A 15,902-nucleotide genomic window follows, 5' to 3' on the forward strand; every position below is an offset into this window, starting at 1 on the left:
CAACCTACTCCTGTGGTTCCCTTGATTGAAACAGCCAAGATTCCGCATCTGGTAGAGCCACTCATACTACCGATCTTATTTCAATCATGCATATGTGTGATTTAAGAAGAGTTTTGGGTGATAAAAGTCTCCTCCACATACTCGGAAAATGTCCTATCCTACAATGAGCTCCAAAGGAACCAGAGCAGAAAACCGGGTACATAAGTTGCAAAGCCAGGAGCCACGGTACCAAATGGCCCAACCATTTCTCAAATGAGGTTTCATAAAGAAGCTGAACAATGAAAAGTCACTGTACATACGGGCTGAATTAGGGCTCAACAAAATCCACACATTCAAGCCCTAATCCCCAGCACCTTATTTGGAAAGAGGGTCTCTGCAGATGATCAAGTTAGGGTAGGGTGAGCCCTACACCAGTAGGAGGACTGTGGCCTCAGAAAAAGGGAGAAACTGGGAGACAGACAGACACACAGAGAATACCAAGCGAAGATGAAGGCACAGATTGGCAGAGAGCCATCTATAAGCCAAGGAACATGGAAGATCATCAGCAAACCACCAAGAAGCTAGGCGAGAGGCCTGGAAGAGACTCTCCCTCATGGCTGCGGAAGGAAACCAACACTGCAGACGTCTTGATCTCTGACTTCCAGTTTCCAGAGATGTGAGAGGATACGTTTCTGTTGTTCAAGCCTTACGAACACCACGGACAGCCTGGAGGGTTCGTGTGGGTCCAGGGCACAGAGAGAGAGAACTTTAGTCTAGTACCTTGTGTACTACCAAACAATGACCAAAAACAAAACCAACTCCCCAGGCCCCTCGTCAAGCATTTCTGGAGCCAGACAGAGGGCAAAAAATAATTTTGGAAGCTGAGCAATGCAGCTCAGTACCCACACAGAACCTCTCTTCAACGGGTTGGCAGGACGCCAAGTGGCTGCTGGCAGGGTCTTGCTGAACCAGTTTTCTGGAGAAAATTAGAGTTTTCTTTTCTAAGACTGCCGTGTCGCTCTTAGGAGCTTGAAGAGAGAAGGTGGCAGTGGGCACTAATGGAAAAGCCCACCTTAGAGAAATTGCCCTGGGAACGGAAGGGGCGGGTGGGGTGGGGAAGGAGACCGACTAGCTTTGTTATTAGGGGTTCAGCAAGCTCACAGTGAGCAAACACTAGGACTTCGCTTGGAATGAGGGTTTCCTCTTGAGAGGGGAATAATGGGCAAGAGCTTAACAAACCAGGAGAGCTCTGGGTGGGAGCGGTGGTGGGAGCCCCGACGTTTCATCATGTGCTCAGCAAACAGGGACACCAGTCATCCCTGTGACACCTACCTGGACGCGGGGAGCTGGTAAATACAGCCAAACCCCAGCTAACGAAGGAGAAGAGTACTTCCCAGCACTGGGTTACAAAACCAGATGTCCCCCTTAACAGCTCCAACAGAACAGATCATCTCCGTACTTATAGAAAGCACTCAATCAGGCCGAGGGAGAATCAGATGGCTAACAGTGACAGAGAAGTTTTGTTTCGACTCCTATTCTGTGTACACTAGACCCACACACGACTCTGGCTGGCTTTTTTATCTTCATCATTTGGATTCTACTGGTAAAATCACATGATGTCCGTGAATCATGGGCTTTCTAGGTGAACAGAGGTATCTGCGTTGGTGTCTGCCAGGTGAAGCAAGGTCTGGCAGGAGATGGGATGCGGGATGGAGGGGTCAGAGGGTGTAAAGAGGAACCCTCACCCAGGGCTGGAAGTGAAGGCACAGGAAGAACGAGACAAGCAGAAGCTTGGAGGAAGGAGCCTGAGGAAGCCACACCTGGTGGTCTTCATTTTCTCTGGGAGGTGGCAGGCCTGGTCATCCCCTAAGAGATGGGGTGTCCTGGCTCTTCCTCTGCTCCTGCTGACTGGCCGGGACAGCCTACTCCCACGGCTCCCTCGTTTGTGGGCTTCTGGGTGGGCTCAGCAACAGGGGACACTGATAGGAGCTGGGTGGTCAGGAACAGAGGTGGGCTCTTCATCACCCACCTCTCCTCTCCTTCCTTCCTTCCTGGCCCTGCTGGGGCCTGGCAATGGCCGTCACTCCTGCTGGCCACACCATGAGCGGCCTGAGAACCAGTCCCTCCAAACATAAGGGTGACGACTCCTGGGGGGGGCCGCAGGAGAGAGAGCGCGCTGGCTGGAAAGCACTAGGATGACCAGCCGGAGCCACTGCGGACGCAGCAAATCGGCGACCAAGGACTTGCCATTAGAGGAGCCGGGAAGCTCCAGTGACCAGGTAGGATCAGAGGCTGGACATCTAGGGCAGCCACAGTCCCTGCTACGCTGTAATTTTTTCCAACAGCCCTTCACTGGCTGGTGTTGCCGCCGAGAAGGAGCGCTGGCCACCGCCAGAAGCCCAGCAAGGCGAGGGACGCCCCACCCACCCCCGCGTGCTAAGTCACCGGGTTCTGAACCGGGAGCAAGGCCTCAGTGAGGAAGAGGAGGTCGCCCCGAGGGCGAAGAGCAGGGGTCACGGGAGGGACGAGACCCAGAGGCAGATCAAGGAGGATTCAGAAAGCCAACTCCATGCCACCACTGACAGGGGAGCGGGGGGATCACAGAATGTTGAAAGCACGAGCTTTCATTAAAACGTTACCAAATATTTATTATTGGACATCCATCACATTCATGTGTCCCCAGGATCCTGAGAGCGATCGCAGATGCCTTTTATTTCTCATTTCTGTTCCTAGTTAAGGGGCACATACTCAGACATCAGAAACGGAGGATTGCTTTAAATTAGAAGTCGGTCTTACAAAGAGTTTTAACTGCCCCCCCTTTTTTCCCCAAAAAAACTATCAAAAAGGAAATCTTTCTACTAACTGTTCAGTGAGAACAAAGCCTGAAGTGTTTTTTGGGGTTTTTTTTTAAGATTTTATTTGAGAGAGAGCAAGCATGTGCAGGGGGAGGGGCAGAGGGAGAGGGAGAAGCAGGCTTCCCGCCGAGCAGGGAGCCCGATGCGGGGCTCGATCCCAGGACCCTGGGATCATGACCTGAGCCGAAGGCAGACGCTTAACCAACTGAGCCACCCAGGCGCCCCTGAAGTGTTTTATTTTTAAGCCCTGAAGCAGGGCTTAAGTGTAGGGAATGTGCTAAGGAAAAGGCGTCTTGAAGCTCAGGGTGAAACAGATTTTTTTCCTCCGTTCTCTCAATGTTAATTATGCATTTGTTATGGGTTGAACTGGGTTCCCCAAGATTCATGCGTTGGAAGGCCTAATCCCTCCACCCCCCACTACCTTAGAATGTGACTTCAATTTGGAAATAGGGCCTTTACAGAGCTAATCTAGTTCAAATCAGGTCATTAGGGCTGGGACCCTCATCCTGTAGGGCCAGTGTCCTTATAAAAATAAAATTTGGAGACAGTCACCCAACACAGGGGGAAGGCCATGGAAACATGGAGGCAGAGATGGGGGCGTCCCATCTACCAGCCGAACAACATGAGAGACCACCAGCACACCACCACAGAAGCCAGGAGAAAGGCACGGAGTGCATTCTCTCTCATAAGGAACCAACCCTGTGGACACCTTGACCTTGGACTTCTGGCCTCCAGAACGGAGAGGGAATATATTTCTGTTGTCGAAGCCTCCAGTCTATAGTATTGTGGGCAGCAACCCTAGGAAACGAATACAGATTTTAACCATAAAAAAAAGTATTGTTTCAATACTCCAGTAACTCGACAAGTACTCTTTGGTCTTGCTTTTCAGTGCTGTAAACATTCAGCCTTCTATTTAGACCAAAGGTAACTGAGCATTTGTGTTCAGTTTGCAGACAGAAACAGATACTGACAAGTGACCCCTGAAAGATGACCAAACAGCCAAAGGCACTCGATGCTACACTTCACAAGTAAACTGCACCAAAATTAAAAGGCAAGTTCATGACCGCTATCACCCCCTTCCTATCTAATGATTTGGAGCAAGATGCTTTCGAGACCCTGGACTTAAAGGCTTTCCCTTCATTTCAGCAGGGCAAGCTGAACAGAGTCGCTCCTGGATGACAAGGAAATGGAAATGCAAAGAGTAAACAGAATTTTCCTAGTATAAATGGAAACCAAGCAATCAACCTCCATTTGATACTTCCAGTCTGCACAATTTACATAATCACTGTGAGTCATAGAGGTTCATTTACAGAGCCACAGATTCTTCTTTGTGATGAAGAAGGAGGCAGTGCCTTTTATTAGCAACATTATTAAGGTTCCTTTCATGTCAACTACCGGAAGACAGGATTTCTAGTTCGACGGTTGTCATGCAAAGGTCTGTGCCAGGTGATTCCCCCCGTCTTCTGTGACAGCACGGAGCCACACAAGTTGCAAACCCAAGGGCTGTACGGTCTCCCACTCTCTGGGTGCTCCCATCCCATGAGCTGCCAAGTCCTATCAGTTCTACCTCCCCGATTTCTCCTGGGTCTTCTCTTGCCTGGGCATTCCATCCAGAGTCTGTATTGGTAGACACCATGTGGACAAACACTGCAAGGCTTCTGGTAACTGGGCATTCCTCCTGCAGGCTTAGCCCCATTCAATCCATCCTCCCACCCACCTCCCCACCTAAGGGCGCCTATCACCAGCATGCGCTGGGGGCCGGTACAACGGGCCTGCTGGCTTTTCCGGAGGGCTACTCATGGCCCTGGACAATCTCATGGTGTAGGGAAAGCAGGGCTTAAGTGTAGGGAATGCAGGGGCAGGACCCAGCTCCCTCCTCTCCCCAGCTCGGTGACCCAGACCAAGTCAAGTCCTTCCTGCTTCCCAAGCCTCATTCATGCCCAGCTCAGAGGTTCACTGCTCAGCCACAAAGGAGAGACCGTAAGGACAGACTTACCAGCACAATGTCTAACACATGGATTCTTTTAAAGGCAGTCATTTTCAGTCACTTTCTTATCACCAGCAGCACCTTGCCTTGCGTGTTCATAAACACTGGTGCAACTCCTATCGTGTTTTCCAGATCACATTCCATAAAACAACACCAGAGCCACAGAATTCCACTGTGGTATCTAGTCTAGCTTCCTGTTTATATAAATGAGGACAGAGAAACCCAAAAAGCGCTCGCTTACAGTTCTGAAGTGTTAAGACTTTCAGAACTGCTCACTTACAGAAGATCCCCAAATGGATTCAAATCATTCCATGCCCTTTCTCAGCGGTTAAAACGAAGGTCCAACTCAAATGCTCAACGAGACGGAAGACAACAAATGAGGGAATCCTAAAAACCGACAACTTAAATGTCAGTGTGATTTATTTTCATATTTCACACTAACATTCAAACACAGGAGTATCTCGCCAGCTAAGCACTTCCTTCAAAGGCCTCACAGAGCCCGCACCATGAAGGGCCTCCCTAGAAGTCTTGACAACAGTCCACATCCAGCTTGAAATCCTTCAGCCAGCCTGTGCAGGAACACACATGAAAATTAAGCTAGTAAGAACACCCCCCTCTATTTCAAAGCTGTACGAACTGAGGCTCGGAGAAGCTGCAGATAAGTTTTTGGAAAACGGAAAAAAATTTGGAAAAAGGCAGTAAATGTGCTTGTCGGAAACTAAGAATTCACCACACCTCTCCAAGTGGTACTTCATTCTTAAAGACCTTTGAAAGCCAACTGGGCTACATCTCTATTTTAGGACAAAGCAAGCAAGCTCAAATCAAATGTGAGACTCTGTAGAAAGCTAAGGGGGGGGGGGTGTTATTCCATCCACCACAAGCATGCTATTTTCATTTTATCTTAAAGTGCTTTCATACTCTCCCCCGCCCCCCATTTCACCTAGCCAACAGCCTCCACGATGAAAGAACAATCTCAACTCTGCTGAAGAACAATCCAGACACTAAAGCTTAGCAGGCAAGGAAGACAAAAAAGACAAACTTTCTTAAGCTGATTCGAGTCCTGGGCTCTACAAGGGCTGTTTCCTCAGAGGCAGGCATCCTCCACCCTTTGGGAGGAGATAGGCGGAGAGAATGGTCATCTCCCCATCCAGAGCCACTGAGTGATGAAGAAGCCAGGATCCAGTGTCCTGGATTTTCCCCTCTCACCCTTCTGTTTCTTGGAATTAGAAAATTTATTATCTCCAATTAAAAGGGGGGGGGGGCGGAAGACAGCACTCAAACTCCCTGTGTTTACTCAGCATATTGGCCCATTTTAAAGTCAGATACAGACATTCTCAATTACAGGGTTTTGTTGTGTTTTTTTTTTTTAATTTATGAGGTTCTACTGAGAGACTTTTCAGGGAGAAAAGAGTCAACAGCTGTATGGAATTCCGGCAATCAGAGCCACAGAGCAGACTTTGATCACGAGCATCTAAGCCCAAGTTGAAAGGGGAGCCCACAAACATTTCGGGCCAACATCTAAATTCTACTTTTGGCTTCAAGGAGCCAGAAAGGAAGGCTCACAGTATTAGGCTGAAATGATTTATTAAAAAAAAAAAGTTTTAATCTATTAAAACAGCCTTTAAACGTAACCTCACGAGGCCAGACCCAGACAGCACCATTGATCGTTCCAGTTAAATAAAACAGAGAAAGGATGATGCAAAGCAGAGTGGACATAAAATACTCTTTCAGAAACTCTGCTAATAAAAAGAGCCAAAAGCAACACAGATAAGGAAAGAAACACAGACTTATTTTTAAAAAGCTGAGTGAACTGGGGAGATTTCTTCCCCTCATTCGGATTCAAACCGAAGCTGCTTTAAAGCTAGCTAACCCGGCTCATTGCTCCCTTCTTGGTTTTAAATGGCCAATTAAATTTTATTCAGGTCTCAAGACCACCGACTCCTTCCCCACCCTCCTCCTCCTCCCTCTCCCCCACCCCCTTCCAAGTATATTTCATGCAAAAAAAAAAGAAAAAAGAAAAGCGAAAAACCAAGTAGTCCTGGGACCCCTATCTGCCTCCTAGCATCACTCTAATCTGGATCTACTGGAGCAAACAGCTCACCCCACTGCCAGGGGCTTGTAATTCCAGGGGAGTGAGAAGCACAACACTTCTAAGAAAGATTTATTCTGCTCCCCCGCACCCAACCCACAAGACCTTCAGTTAAATATATATTCCATCTCTTTGGGGACAAAATAAATAAATAAAAGCAACTTTCAGCACCTTTTCCAAAAGGGCACCTTCTCTAAGATGGCTGAAATAGAAACAAAGAAGGGGGGTAAAGGGGGGCAGGACACAAAATTCATTCAAAATAAAAAAGACCAAGAGAGAAAAGGAGCCTGCTTCCCTAAAGACACAGTTGCTCTGGGTGAGGTGTCAAGGGGAGGGCCACCAAGGAAATGCGGAGCTTTAAAGACAAACTTGGCTGTGTCCTTTTTCTGAGCTCAAGCTGATGAAGACAGCCTTAAAATTCTAGGACCATTTAAGACCTTTCACAGAACCCAAGCACTTGGGAGAACAAGCTCTCAGAGGTCAAGCCCAGTTTCAGTGAAAGGTATTGAATGAGTTTCATTTCAAAAGAAAATGAAATCAGTGTTTAATCATTTAGGAATGGACCATAAGAGGGGCGCCTGGGTGGCTCAGTCGGTTAAGCATCTGCCTTCAGCTCAGGTCATGATCTTGGGGGCCTGGGATGGAGCCCAGGGTCCAGCCCAGAGTCATTGGGCTCCCTTCTCAGCGGGGAGCCTGCTTCTCCCTCTCCCTGTCCCTCCCCCACTTGTGCTCACTCATACTCTCTCTCCCTCTCAAATAAATAAAACCTTTACTTAAAAAAAAAAAAAAAAAAAAGATGGACCATAAGAGACGCCTAAGTAGGTCTGAGCTAACAGAGATCATTTTGCCCCCAGTAAAAAAAAACAAAAAAAACAAAAACCCAACCTCTGTTGACTCTTACTAGGTCATGCCAATGATTTCTTAAAAATTTTAGAGGCCTCTTGTTTTCAACAAACTGATTTCCTACTAATAATGTTGTCTAGAAAATAACTGATTTCTTTCAATCTTCTATTTTCCACTGTCAACTCAATATAGTTTAGCCCAATTTAGTTTAGTGAGATTTATGTAAGTAACCCCCCCAACACACACTCACAAATTAAATACTGACATTTTCTGATGTGCCACAAGTAACATATTATATATAAATCACAGCACAGTTGTTCACCCTCCCCACTTTTTTTTTTCTTCTTTTTTAGTACCTACTAGGTAACAGTAACTTCTGTGTCCAATCACGTTTGGCTGTTTTTTTTGTTTTTGGGGGGGGGTTGTTTTTATGTTTTGGGGTTTTTTTGTTTTTGTTTTTGTTTGTTTTATTTTTTACGAGATTTTATTTTTTGACAGAGAGGGAGACAGTGAGAGAGGGAACACAGGCAGGGCACGAGTGGGAGAGGGAGAAGCAGGCTTCCCGCCGAGCAGGGAGCCCGATGCAGGGCTTGATCCCAGGACCCTGGGATCATGACCTGAGCCGAAGGCAGACACTTAACGGCTGAGCCACCCAGGCGCCCTTGTTTGTTTTAAAAAAGAAGTTCCTTTTCTCAAAGAGTTTACCCATCTGCCCAGGCAATTAACTAATACTCGTCCTGAAAAGTTAAACAATCCATCAACAAGGATGTCAATGCAGAGTCCCAGCTTCCAAAAAAGGGAGGAAAAAAGCCTTTAATATCATCTAGACCAAACCATTTTGCAGATAAGTAAACTGAGTCTCAAGCAGGGTCATAAAGGAACTAATTAAGGAGAAAGGAAGATTAGAGCCCGTGGTTCAAAGTCTAATTAGAGGTTCAGACAACAAGCACTGTAAGGAGAGAGCAGGGCCCCCACCAAGAGCCACGGGGGCCCTTGGACAGTTGGCGGGTCAGAGGTAAATGTGTTGGAAGTGAAGCTGGGTGGTGTTTACAAGGGGGAAAGAACGGCTCAGAGGGGAGAATGTGGTGACCTTCCCCTTGGGAGCACAGGTGAGGTGGTGCTAAGTGCAGGGCAGGGGGGACGGTACTGGGTGTCGTGCATGCTGGCCTCCAAACCCAGACCTATCTTAATGCTGTGCAAAAATGGGGGAAGGGACTAAAAGCTCTTCCCATGGGCACCCTCACCTTAAAGCAGCACCAACCACCTCTCCAGTTCGCGAGCCAGAGGACTGAATGTTAGGTGTGGGCAGTCGGGCACACACATCAGATGTCTGCTGGGTCCAGGCACCCGCAAGTGTAGGACCCGATGATAAACAAACACATGAGGCCCTGCCCTCCAGAGCTCACATCCTACACACTAGAGCCCCAACCAAGCATGGCAATGAGAGCAGGTCTCCATGAGATGCTAACACAGAAGGGGAACCACCAAGGACAGTGGTGGAGAATTAGGACACGGTAGCCCCAGCAGCTCGGCGGTCTAGCCCTTGGGGGAGGCTCACCTCTTCCCCAGCCTCCCCATGCTCATGAATCCGCTTTATCCTCAGGCACCTGGGATCTATACAGGCTTCCAAGGGAAGCGAGGGAGGATAGGACAAATACAAATACACAGAAAGCACAATGATGGGACCCCGGGATGGCTATGCTTGACACCGAATTCCTTCTGCCACAACTCTGGGCACGGCTTCTAGAAGGCTCCCCCCACCGCCTGCCTGCCTGCACCCAGCCGCTCCTGCCAACTCAACACCAACTCAACACCGACCAGGTTTCTTCCGGTCCCATGAGCGTCTTTCCCACGTGTTTTTGTTTTTTTTTTAACCAGGGTTACTCCAAACCAGCAAAGGAAATGGCTCCCTTTTATATCCCCTGATCTTCTCAACTCTTCCTAGCCCGACCTTGCTAATGAAAACACAAACTGAATAAACACTCGGAGGAGAAACCATCTGTTTCATGCGACCAACGTCAGTAGGAACAGTGTTTGTTTACCAGTGGGGTCAGGAGGCCAGGACACATAAAACCTTCTCAGAGATCTTGAGGGGGATGGCCCCGGCTGGGGTGAGGGGCAGGGAGACGTGTCATTAACCCTTTCGGATCCGCATGAGGCACTTTGTTTTAGAACCTCCGGTTGGAAGAAAAAGCTGCAGATCAGAAACCACCGGGTGAGGCTTATTTGCACAGCATTTTCCACATAAAGATACAATGCCATGTAAGAATTTACTATCAATATTGTGCTTGAACTTTCCACTCTGCAGAGGAAATACCTAAGCCAACCATCCAAGCTGAAGAGCAAAGGTGGCTGATGGAACTACAGAGCAGAAGAAACTGGTGCTCCCCACGGATGCTTTTCAAAAGGTTCAAGTAACTTTTTCAGAAAGGTTCTGAATAACAAGAGCAACAACTGTGCAGACTACCAGTTGGTTATCTGTGCTAGGAAGGGTGTAAGGAATTTGTAGTTTAAACGAGGACTCCGCCTGCCTTCTACACTAAAACAAAACTAACGAGAAAAAGCCCAGGAAATTCAATTCCCAAGGAAATACGGGGTTCAGAGAAGAATGTTCGCAAGGGGAAACTGCCAGAACTTCTGGCCACGTGCTCTGCTCATCTGTGTGGCAAATGGGAGCGTTCATTCTCTCGAGGCGCCCAATCCAAGGAGCGGTCACGTGTGGGCAAGGTAGACCCTTCCAGGGTCAGACACCCGGCCTTGTAAATTCACAGCAAAAATTGTGGAGCGAGGTTTCCCAGCAGCTACGGGCGGCTGGGGCTCTTGCAATCCTGCGTCACTGTGCTCCCATCCTGAGTGCTAAGACTGAGTCACCGTGGCCAGCCTGATGCCTTCCAGATGTGCGAAGGCCTGGCTGGTCCTCTTCTTAAAGAGCACAAGGTAGCAATTTAGAATCAGCTCTGTCAATAAAAATGCTGACATCTGCCTTTCTACAGGCAGTTACAGAAGACATCTGTTACCCACTGGTTGTGAAGGAACGTTCTGGCCAAACTAGAAAAAAAATCAAAATAAAATATGAATGGATGAGACGTGTGAAAAAAAGGACATTAAATTCTACTTGTAAGATGAACTCATTCTTGCATGCAGTCAGCGAACATTTTAATGAGCACCTATTACATGCCAGGCACCGTGCTAGGTGCTGGGAATGAGACAGTAAGGCAAGGTCCCTGCCCAGTGAAGTAACAAAGGCACCACTCATCACACTTGTATTAAGTGCTCAGTATGTGCCGAGTTGGCATAAATAGTGTTTGGAACTTTATTATCATAGGAGGTTGGGTTTACTATTAGCCTCATTTTACAATGGAGAAAGCAGAGATACAAAAGAGGTACCTTGTCCAAGGTGATCAAGGAGTCAGTAAAAAAGGCTGGAATCTGAACCCAAGCAGTCCAGATCCATCCTTATAGGTGTATGTGTGAAGTCGTCTGAGGGAGGGAAGAGCGAGCCCCAACCACTGTCTCAAAAGTTAGCGTCTGGGTAAAACTGATAGGGTCCTTAAGGGTGCACAGGAGTTTATCCGGGAGGAAAGGAGAAAAGTTACTTCCAGACAGAGGAGTTGTAAATGCAAAGCACAGACACCAGCAATTATCAAGTAAAATAATTTTAAAAGATGAAAACTTACTTCCATTCCTACTCCTTAGGAAGATCCTATACAGTTCCTAGGGGTTAGGGACATTCTTTGGTTTAGGGAAACTGAAGAAATGCAGTTGAACACAGTACAACCCTCCCTGGGGTTCATGCACCCAAGAGCAATATTTGATCACTCCTCAGTCCAAACAACACACAGGAGCACCATTTAATAGAATGTGTAGCTAGAGACTCGGGCTCAGAGGCCCTTAGCACGGTACCAACAGGAAACCCTGAAACTAAATACCTCACCAAACCAGTCTGGCAATGAAGGGAAGGCACTGGAAAGGGGGAGGGGGCACCTGCTCCAGAAGGCCTAATTCTAACAGGCTGGCAGGTGCAACTCATTTATGTTACAGTCTCAGTAGGTTAGCAACGCCTTTGCTCACCAGAATACAGAGACGTTCCCAAGTCCTTGAAAGACACGCATTCCGCAACAAGAAAATAAATGTACAATAATGAGGCAGTTTTAAGCATAGCTATTCTGAGGTTTATCTTTCCCTGAGATGCTTAATGGTAATTCACACTCTCAGAACAATATTAAGATGGAATATGATTTACTAAATCATGCTGCATAAGTGATTAAATGACGGGTTACAGATGTTTATGTCAACTCTTAAATCCCACAGTCCCTCTAGCCAACAGGAATAATAGACGGATCGTCTCCACTTTAAAAACAGATTATGGGGCGCCTGGGTGGCTCAGTTGGTTAAGCAACTGCCTTCGGCTCAGGTCATGATCCCGGAGTCCCGGGATCGAGTCCCGCGTCGGGCTCCCTGCTCAGCAGGGAGTCTGCTTTGCCCTCTGACCCTCCCCCCTCTCATGTGCTCTCTCTCATTCTCGCTCTCTCAAATAAATAAATAAATCTTTAAAAAAAAATTTTTTTTTAATGTTAAAAAATATAAATAAATAAATAAATAAATAAATAAAACAAAATAAAATAAAATAAAATAAAAACAGGTTATGTTCCCAAAGTTTTGTGTTTAGGTCGGCTGTTGAGTTCAGGAGTTCTTTTCTTCCCTGCCAACAATGGCAGATGTGGTGTACCGTACCTGAGACAGACACAGAAAACTAAATCCAAAGCGTGCTACAAACAAGGTCTATGGACCCCAATCCATGTAAGGGACAAGGATTCCGGAGGAAAGTGCAGTCCCAGTTCTAGAGAGCCGGAAACACTCAGCTCACCCTCCCTGCCTTGGGCCCAAGAAATCCTCATCTGCTTCTAATTGGTGCTGGTTCCTTAACCTCCAAGCAGGAAGAGGCCGGAGGCCAGAGGGGAGGAGGAGGAGGCTGGGGCTCGGAGGAAAAATAGAGCAGAACCGTGGGGGTGCAGGGAGTGAGAGCCAGGGTACGGGGCTCCCACGGATGAAAGAGGCCAAGGCTGCTGATTCCTCCCTCTCTGCCTAGCTCCCAGACACCCCCATCTCCTCGCCGGGTCCCTGGGATGGGGGATTCTAATTCTGGGGCTGCTACAGCGTGGACCTAGTTCAGGGTTTTTCTACACCCCCTACTTCCCACCCTTGAACACAGTCGCCCACGTCTCTCCCGACATGAAAACACGCACGCGGGTCTCTGATGGTTTTCTCAGGATTTTTCTTGCCCGTACCCTAGAGAAACAGCGCGCACACACCACCATGAGAGGAATACCTGTAGTGAGCAAATGAGATGCATCCGCAAGACCGCAATTGCATCCAGTTCAAATATACACATATCATACGTGCACATGCATACACATATGTATTCGAGGAGGAAAGTCTGTGTAACTCAAGTGATCAGCCCCCTGAGGCTACTGTCTTGGCAATGCACGCATGAGTCAAAATACTGGACAGCTCAGAACCAGAATGGGTCAGAGGAGCCTGCTGGGGGTGGAGAGGGAGGTGTGGACCCTCCTCCTACCATCTCCCATCACCGAAAATGGGATGAGAGGAACCTCCCCGTACTGAAGGCTGCCCACACGTTTGAGTTCAGAGATCTACCCCAACTTACTGGAACTTCAAACGCCTCCTGCGTGTCATCCAACATCTGGATTTTGATGGACATGAGCTTCCCGGAAGGTGTTGGGGGCGGCTTCTGTCCATGTTCCAAGGTGCTGATCCCCGAATTCTCCGGGGCCCCCAGTCGCGATCCTGGACTTGGCCTCTGCTCTATTTCTCCCATGGTGAAAGCAGACTATATAGTATCTGCAGAAAGCAGTGAGAAAGAAAAATACATCAGAAGAGGCGACTCATTTCAAGCACCTAAGGGACATCTGTGCTCTCTGAGCCTTCCTTGAATCTGAGGATCCACAGCTCGGTGGGATCTCAGTCCCCTGCACAGGACTCACGTGTGGGGAGGCTTCGGAGCCTTCACGAAAAATCAGGTCACCCTCAACCAACGGACACATGCAAACAGTTGTGCATATTTTAACATTTTCTTTCCTGGTTTTACCGTCAGCTCTTATTCATACTATAAATTCAGTTGTGTTCAACCATTATTCAGTATCTACAGTGAGCTGGGCACAACATTTTGAATTTGGACAGAAGAGGATAAACAATGCCTAAGCCATACCATTAGCATCCATTAATTAGCTTTTATGGACACACTAACATACCAAGTAATGTGGGTATTATAAAAAGATAAGCACATATCATGGCCCTCGAGTTCATAATTTGTTGAGGAAGGCAAACACGTACTCCCACAAACCCAGGTGACATAAGGTAGGGTCTTTCCTCCCTCATTTCTTCTGCTTGTTTCTATCACAATTACCTTCTAATGCATTCCTCTCCTGCGAACCAACCCCCCCCCCATTGTTACCCCTTTCCCAAGAAACCATTCTACATATAGTATCAACAACAGTGTTATTTCCCTGAAAACAAAATCTACAAATAGCCCGCTCTTCTCCCTGCACACCACACCCCTCCCCCTACCCTCTGTCCTGATCCAGGTCTCTCTGTGCATGGCTCTCGCTGGCTGAACGCTTTGCACTCCTTCTCCACCTGGAAACTTCTACCCTGGCTTCTGAACTCCGTTCCAGGACCACATCCCCGATACCTGGGCAGGACTCAGGTGCCCCCTCTGTGCCCACAACCCTGATCCTGCATCAGCATGGTGGTCCGGCCCATGTGCCTCTGCCTGGTCACATCCCCCAGGACCCCTCATGATGACCTATAAAGCAGGAATCAAATCTTGGGTATCTTTGGATCTCAGCACCTAACTAGACACAGTGCAGGGCACAGAGATTTCAATAATGTCTGGTTGATGGCAGGCCCTGTCTGGATATGAAGGGTCACAGAGCACCATGGGGGCGGGGGGGGCGCGCTTCCATCACGGAGAAGGTAAGAACGGTCCTCAATCCATTCTCTAATGTCAGGTAATATTTGCAAGGAAACAAACACACAAGAGAAGGCACTGAGGGGAAGGGGAAGGGCCCCCACAAAGCTATGGGACAGAAACAGGGTGGCACACAGAAAGAAGAGTAGGGATTAATGGGGAGAATGGGCTTGGAAAACAGGCTGGAACCAAACGATGGAGGACCTCAAGTCTCTGGCTGAGAAGTCTGGTCCTTCCCTGCAGGCAGCAGGGAGCTGCTGGGTGACAATGAAGACAAACGAAAAGCAGAATCTTAGAAAAACCCATCCGAGGAGGACCTACCCTTCAGGCTGGAGAAAGATGGATGGCATGGGCTGTGGAGGGTCCAGTGACAAAGCTATTGTGACAATCTGTGCCTGAGGGGACAACGTGAGGCCATAAAACGCACTGTCATGGAAAAATTAACCCAACACTGTTAACAGTAAGCTACCAAGGAGGAGGATATAAAAGTATAGCAATGACCAGTAAGTTTTATATCCAGGCAGAAGGGAGAGCATGGGAGGGAAGTTGTGAGTTTGGTGACATCCAGGGGCCTGAGGGGAAGCTGGAGCTGGATTTAGGCTGAGCGTTCAGACACCATCCTGCTGTACAAGCAAAAGCCAAAATGAAAGCAAATGGTTGGGGGACGGGGGGGAAGAAAGCAAAAAGAACCACTGTGCCCAGTCAAGAGGATGGTCATAGGCTGAATATTGTTCCTCCACAAAAAAACTTGAGTTATTTGAGAGCGAGCACAAGTTGGGGGGGGGGGGGGGAGATGGAGACAGAGACTAGAGACTCCCCACTGAGCAGGGAGCCCTATGTGGGGCTCAATCCCAGGACCCCGAGATCATGACCTGAGCTGAAGGCAGAGGATTAACCAACTGAGCCACCCAGGTGCCCCTCCACCCCCCCCAATTTTTATATTGAAGTCCTCACCCCCAGTATCTCAGAGTGTAACTGTATTTGGAAAAAGGGTCTTAAAAGAGGTAATTAAAATATGGCCATTAAGCTGAGCTGTAATCCAATCTGACTAGTGTCCTTAGGAGAAAGCTGGACCCACAGACAGCAGGGACTCTGGAGCTGAGGAGCGGCCTCGTGAGGGCACTAGGAGAGGGCTGCTGTCTGCCAGCCCAGGAGAGA

At 48.1% G+C, this 15,902-nt stretch overlaps 1 protein-coding gene across 7 annotated transcripts in view; it reads right to left on the bottom strand.

The window, feature by feature from the left end:
• The window catches only part of FARP1 (FERM, ARH/RhoGEF and pleckstrin domain protein 1), a 269,503-nt gene that overhangs the window by 198,886 nt on the left and 54,715 nt on the right, over positions 1 to 15,902 (bottom strand). For all 7 annotated transcript variants that reach the window (XM_064585936.1, XM_064585939.1, XM_064585938.1 and 4 more), the window contains exon 2: positions 13,422 to 13,615. In XM_064585936.1, the coding sequence (XP_064442006.1) occupies positions 13,422 to 13,592 (171 nt within the window). In that variant the 5' untranslated portion in view covers positions 13,593 to 13,615. The remainder of the gene's footprint in view (positions 1 to 13,421; positions 13,616 to 15,902) is intronic.

This window comes from Mirounga angustirostris, unplaced genomic scaffold, assembly GCF_029215605.1.
Source record: "Mirounga angustirostris isolate CCGP_5_RB_7025 unplaced genomic scaffold, mMirAng1.0.hap1 SCAF_3, whole genome shotgun sequence".
Lineage (NCBI taxonomy): Eukaryota > Metazoa > Chordata > Mammalia > Carnivora > Phocidae > Mirounga > Mirounga angustirostris.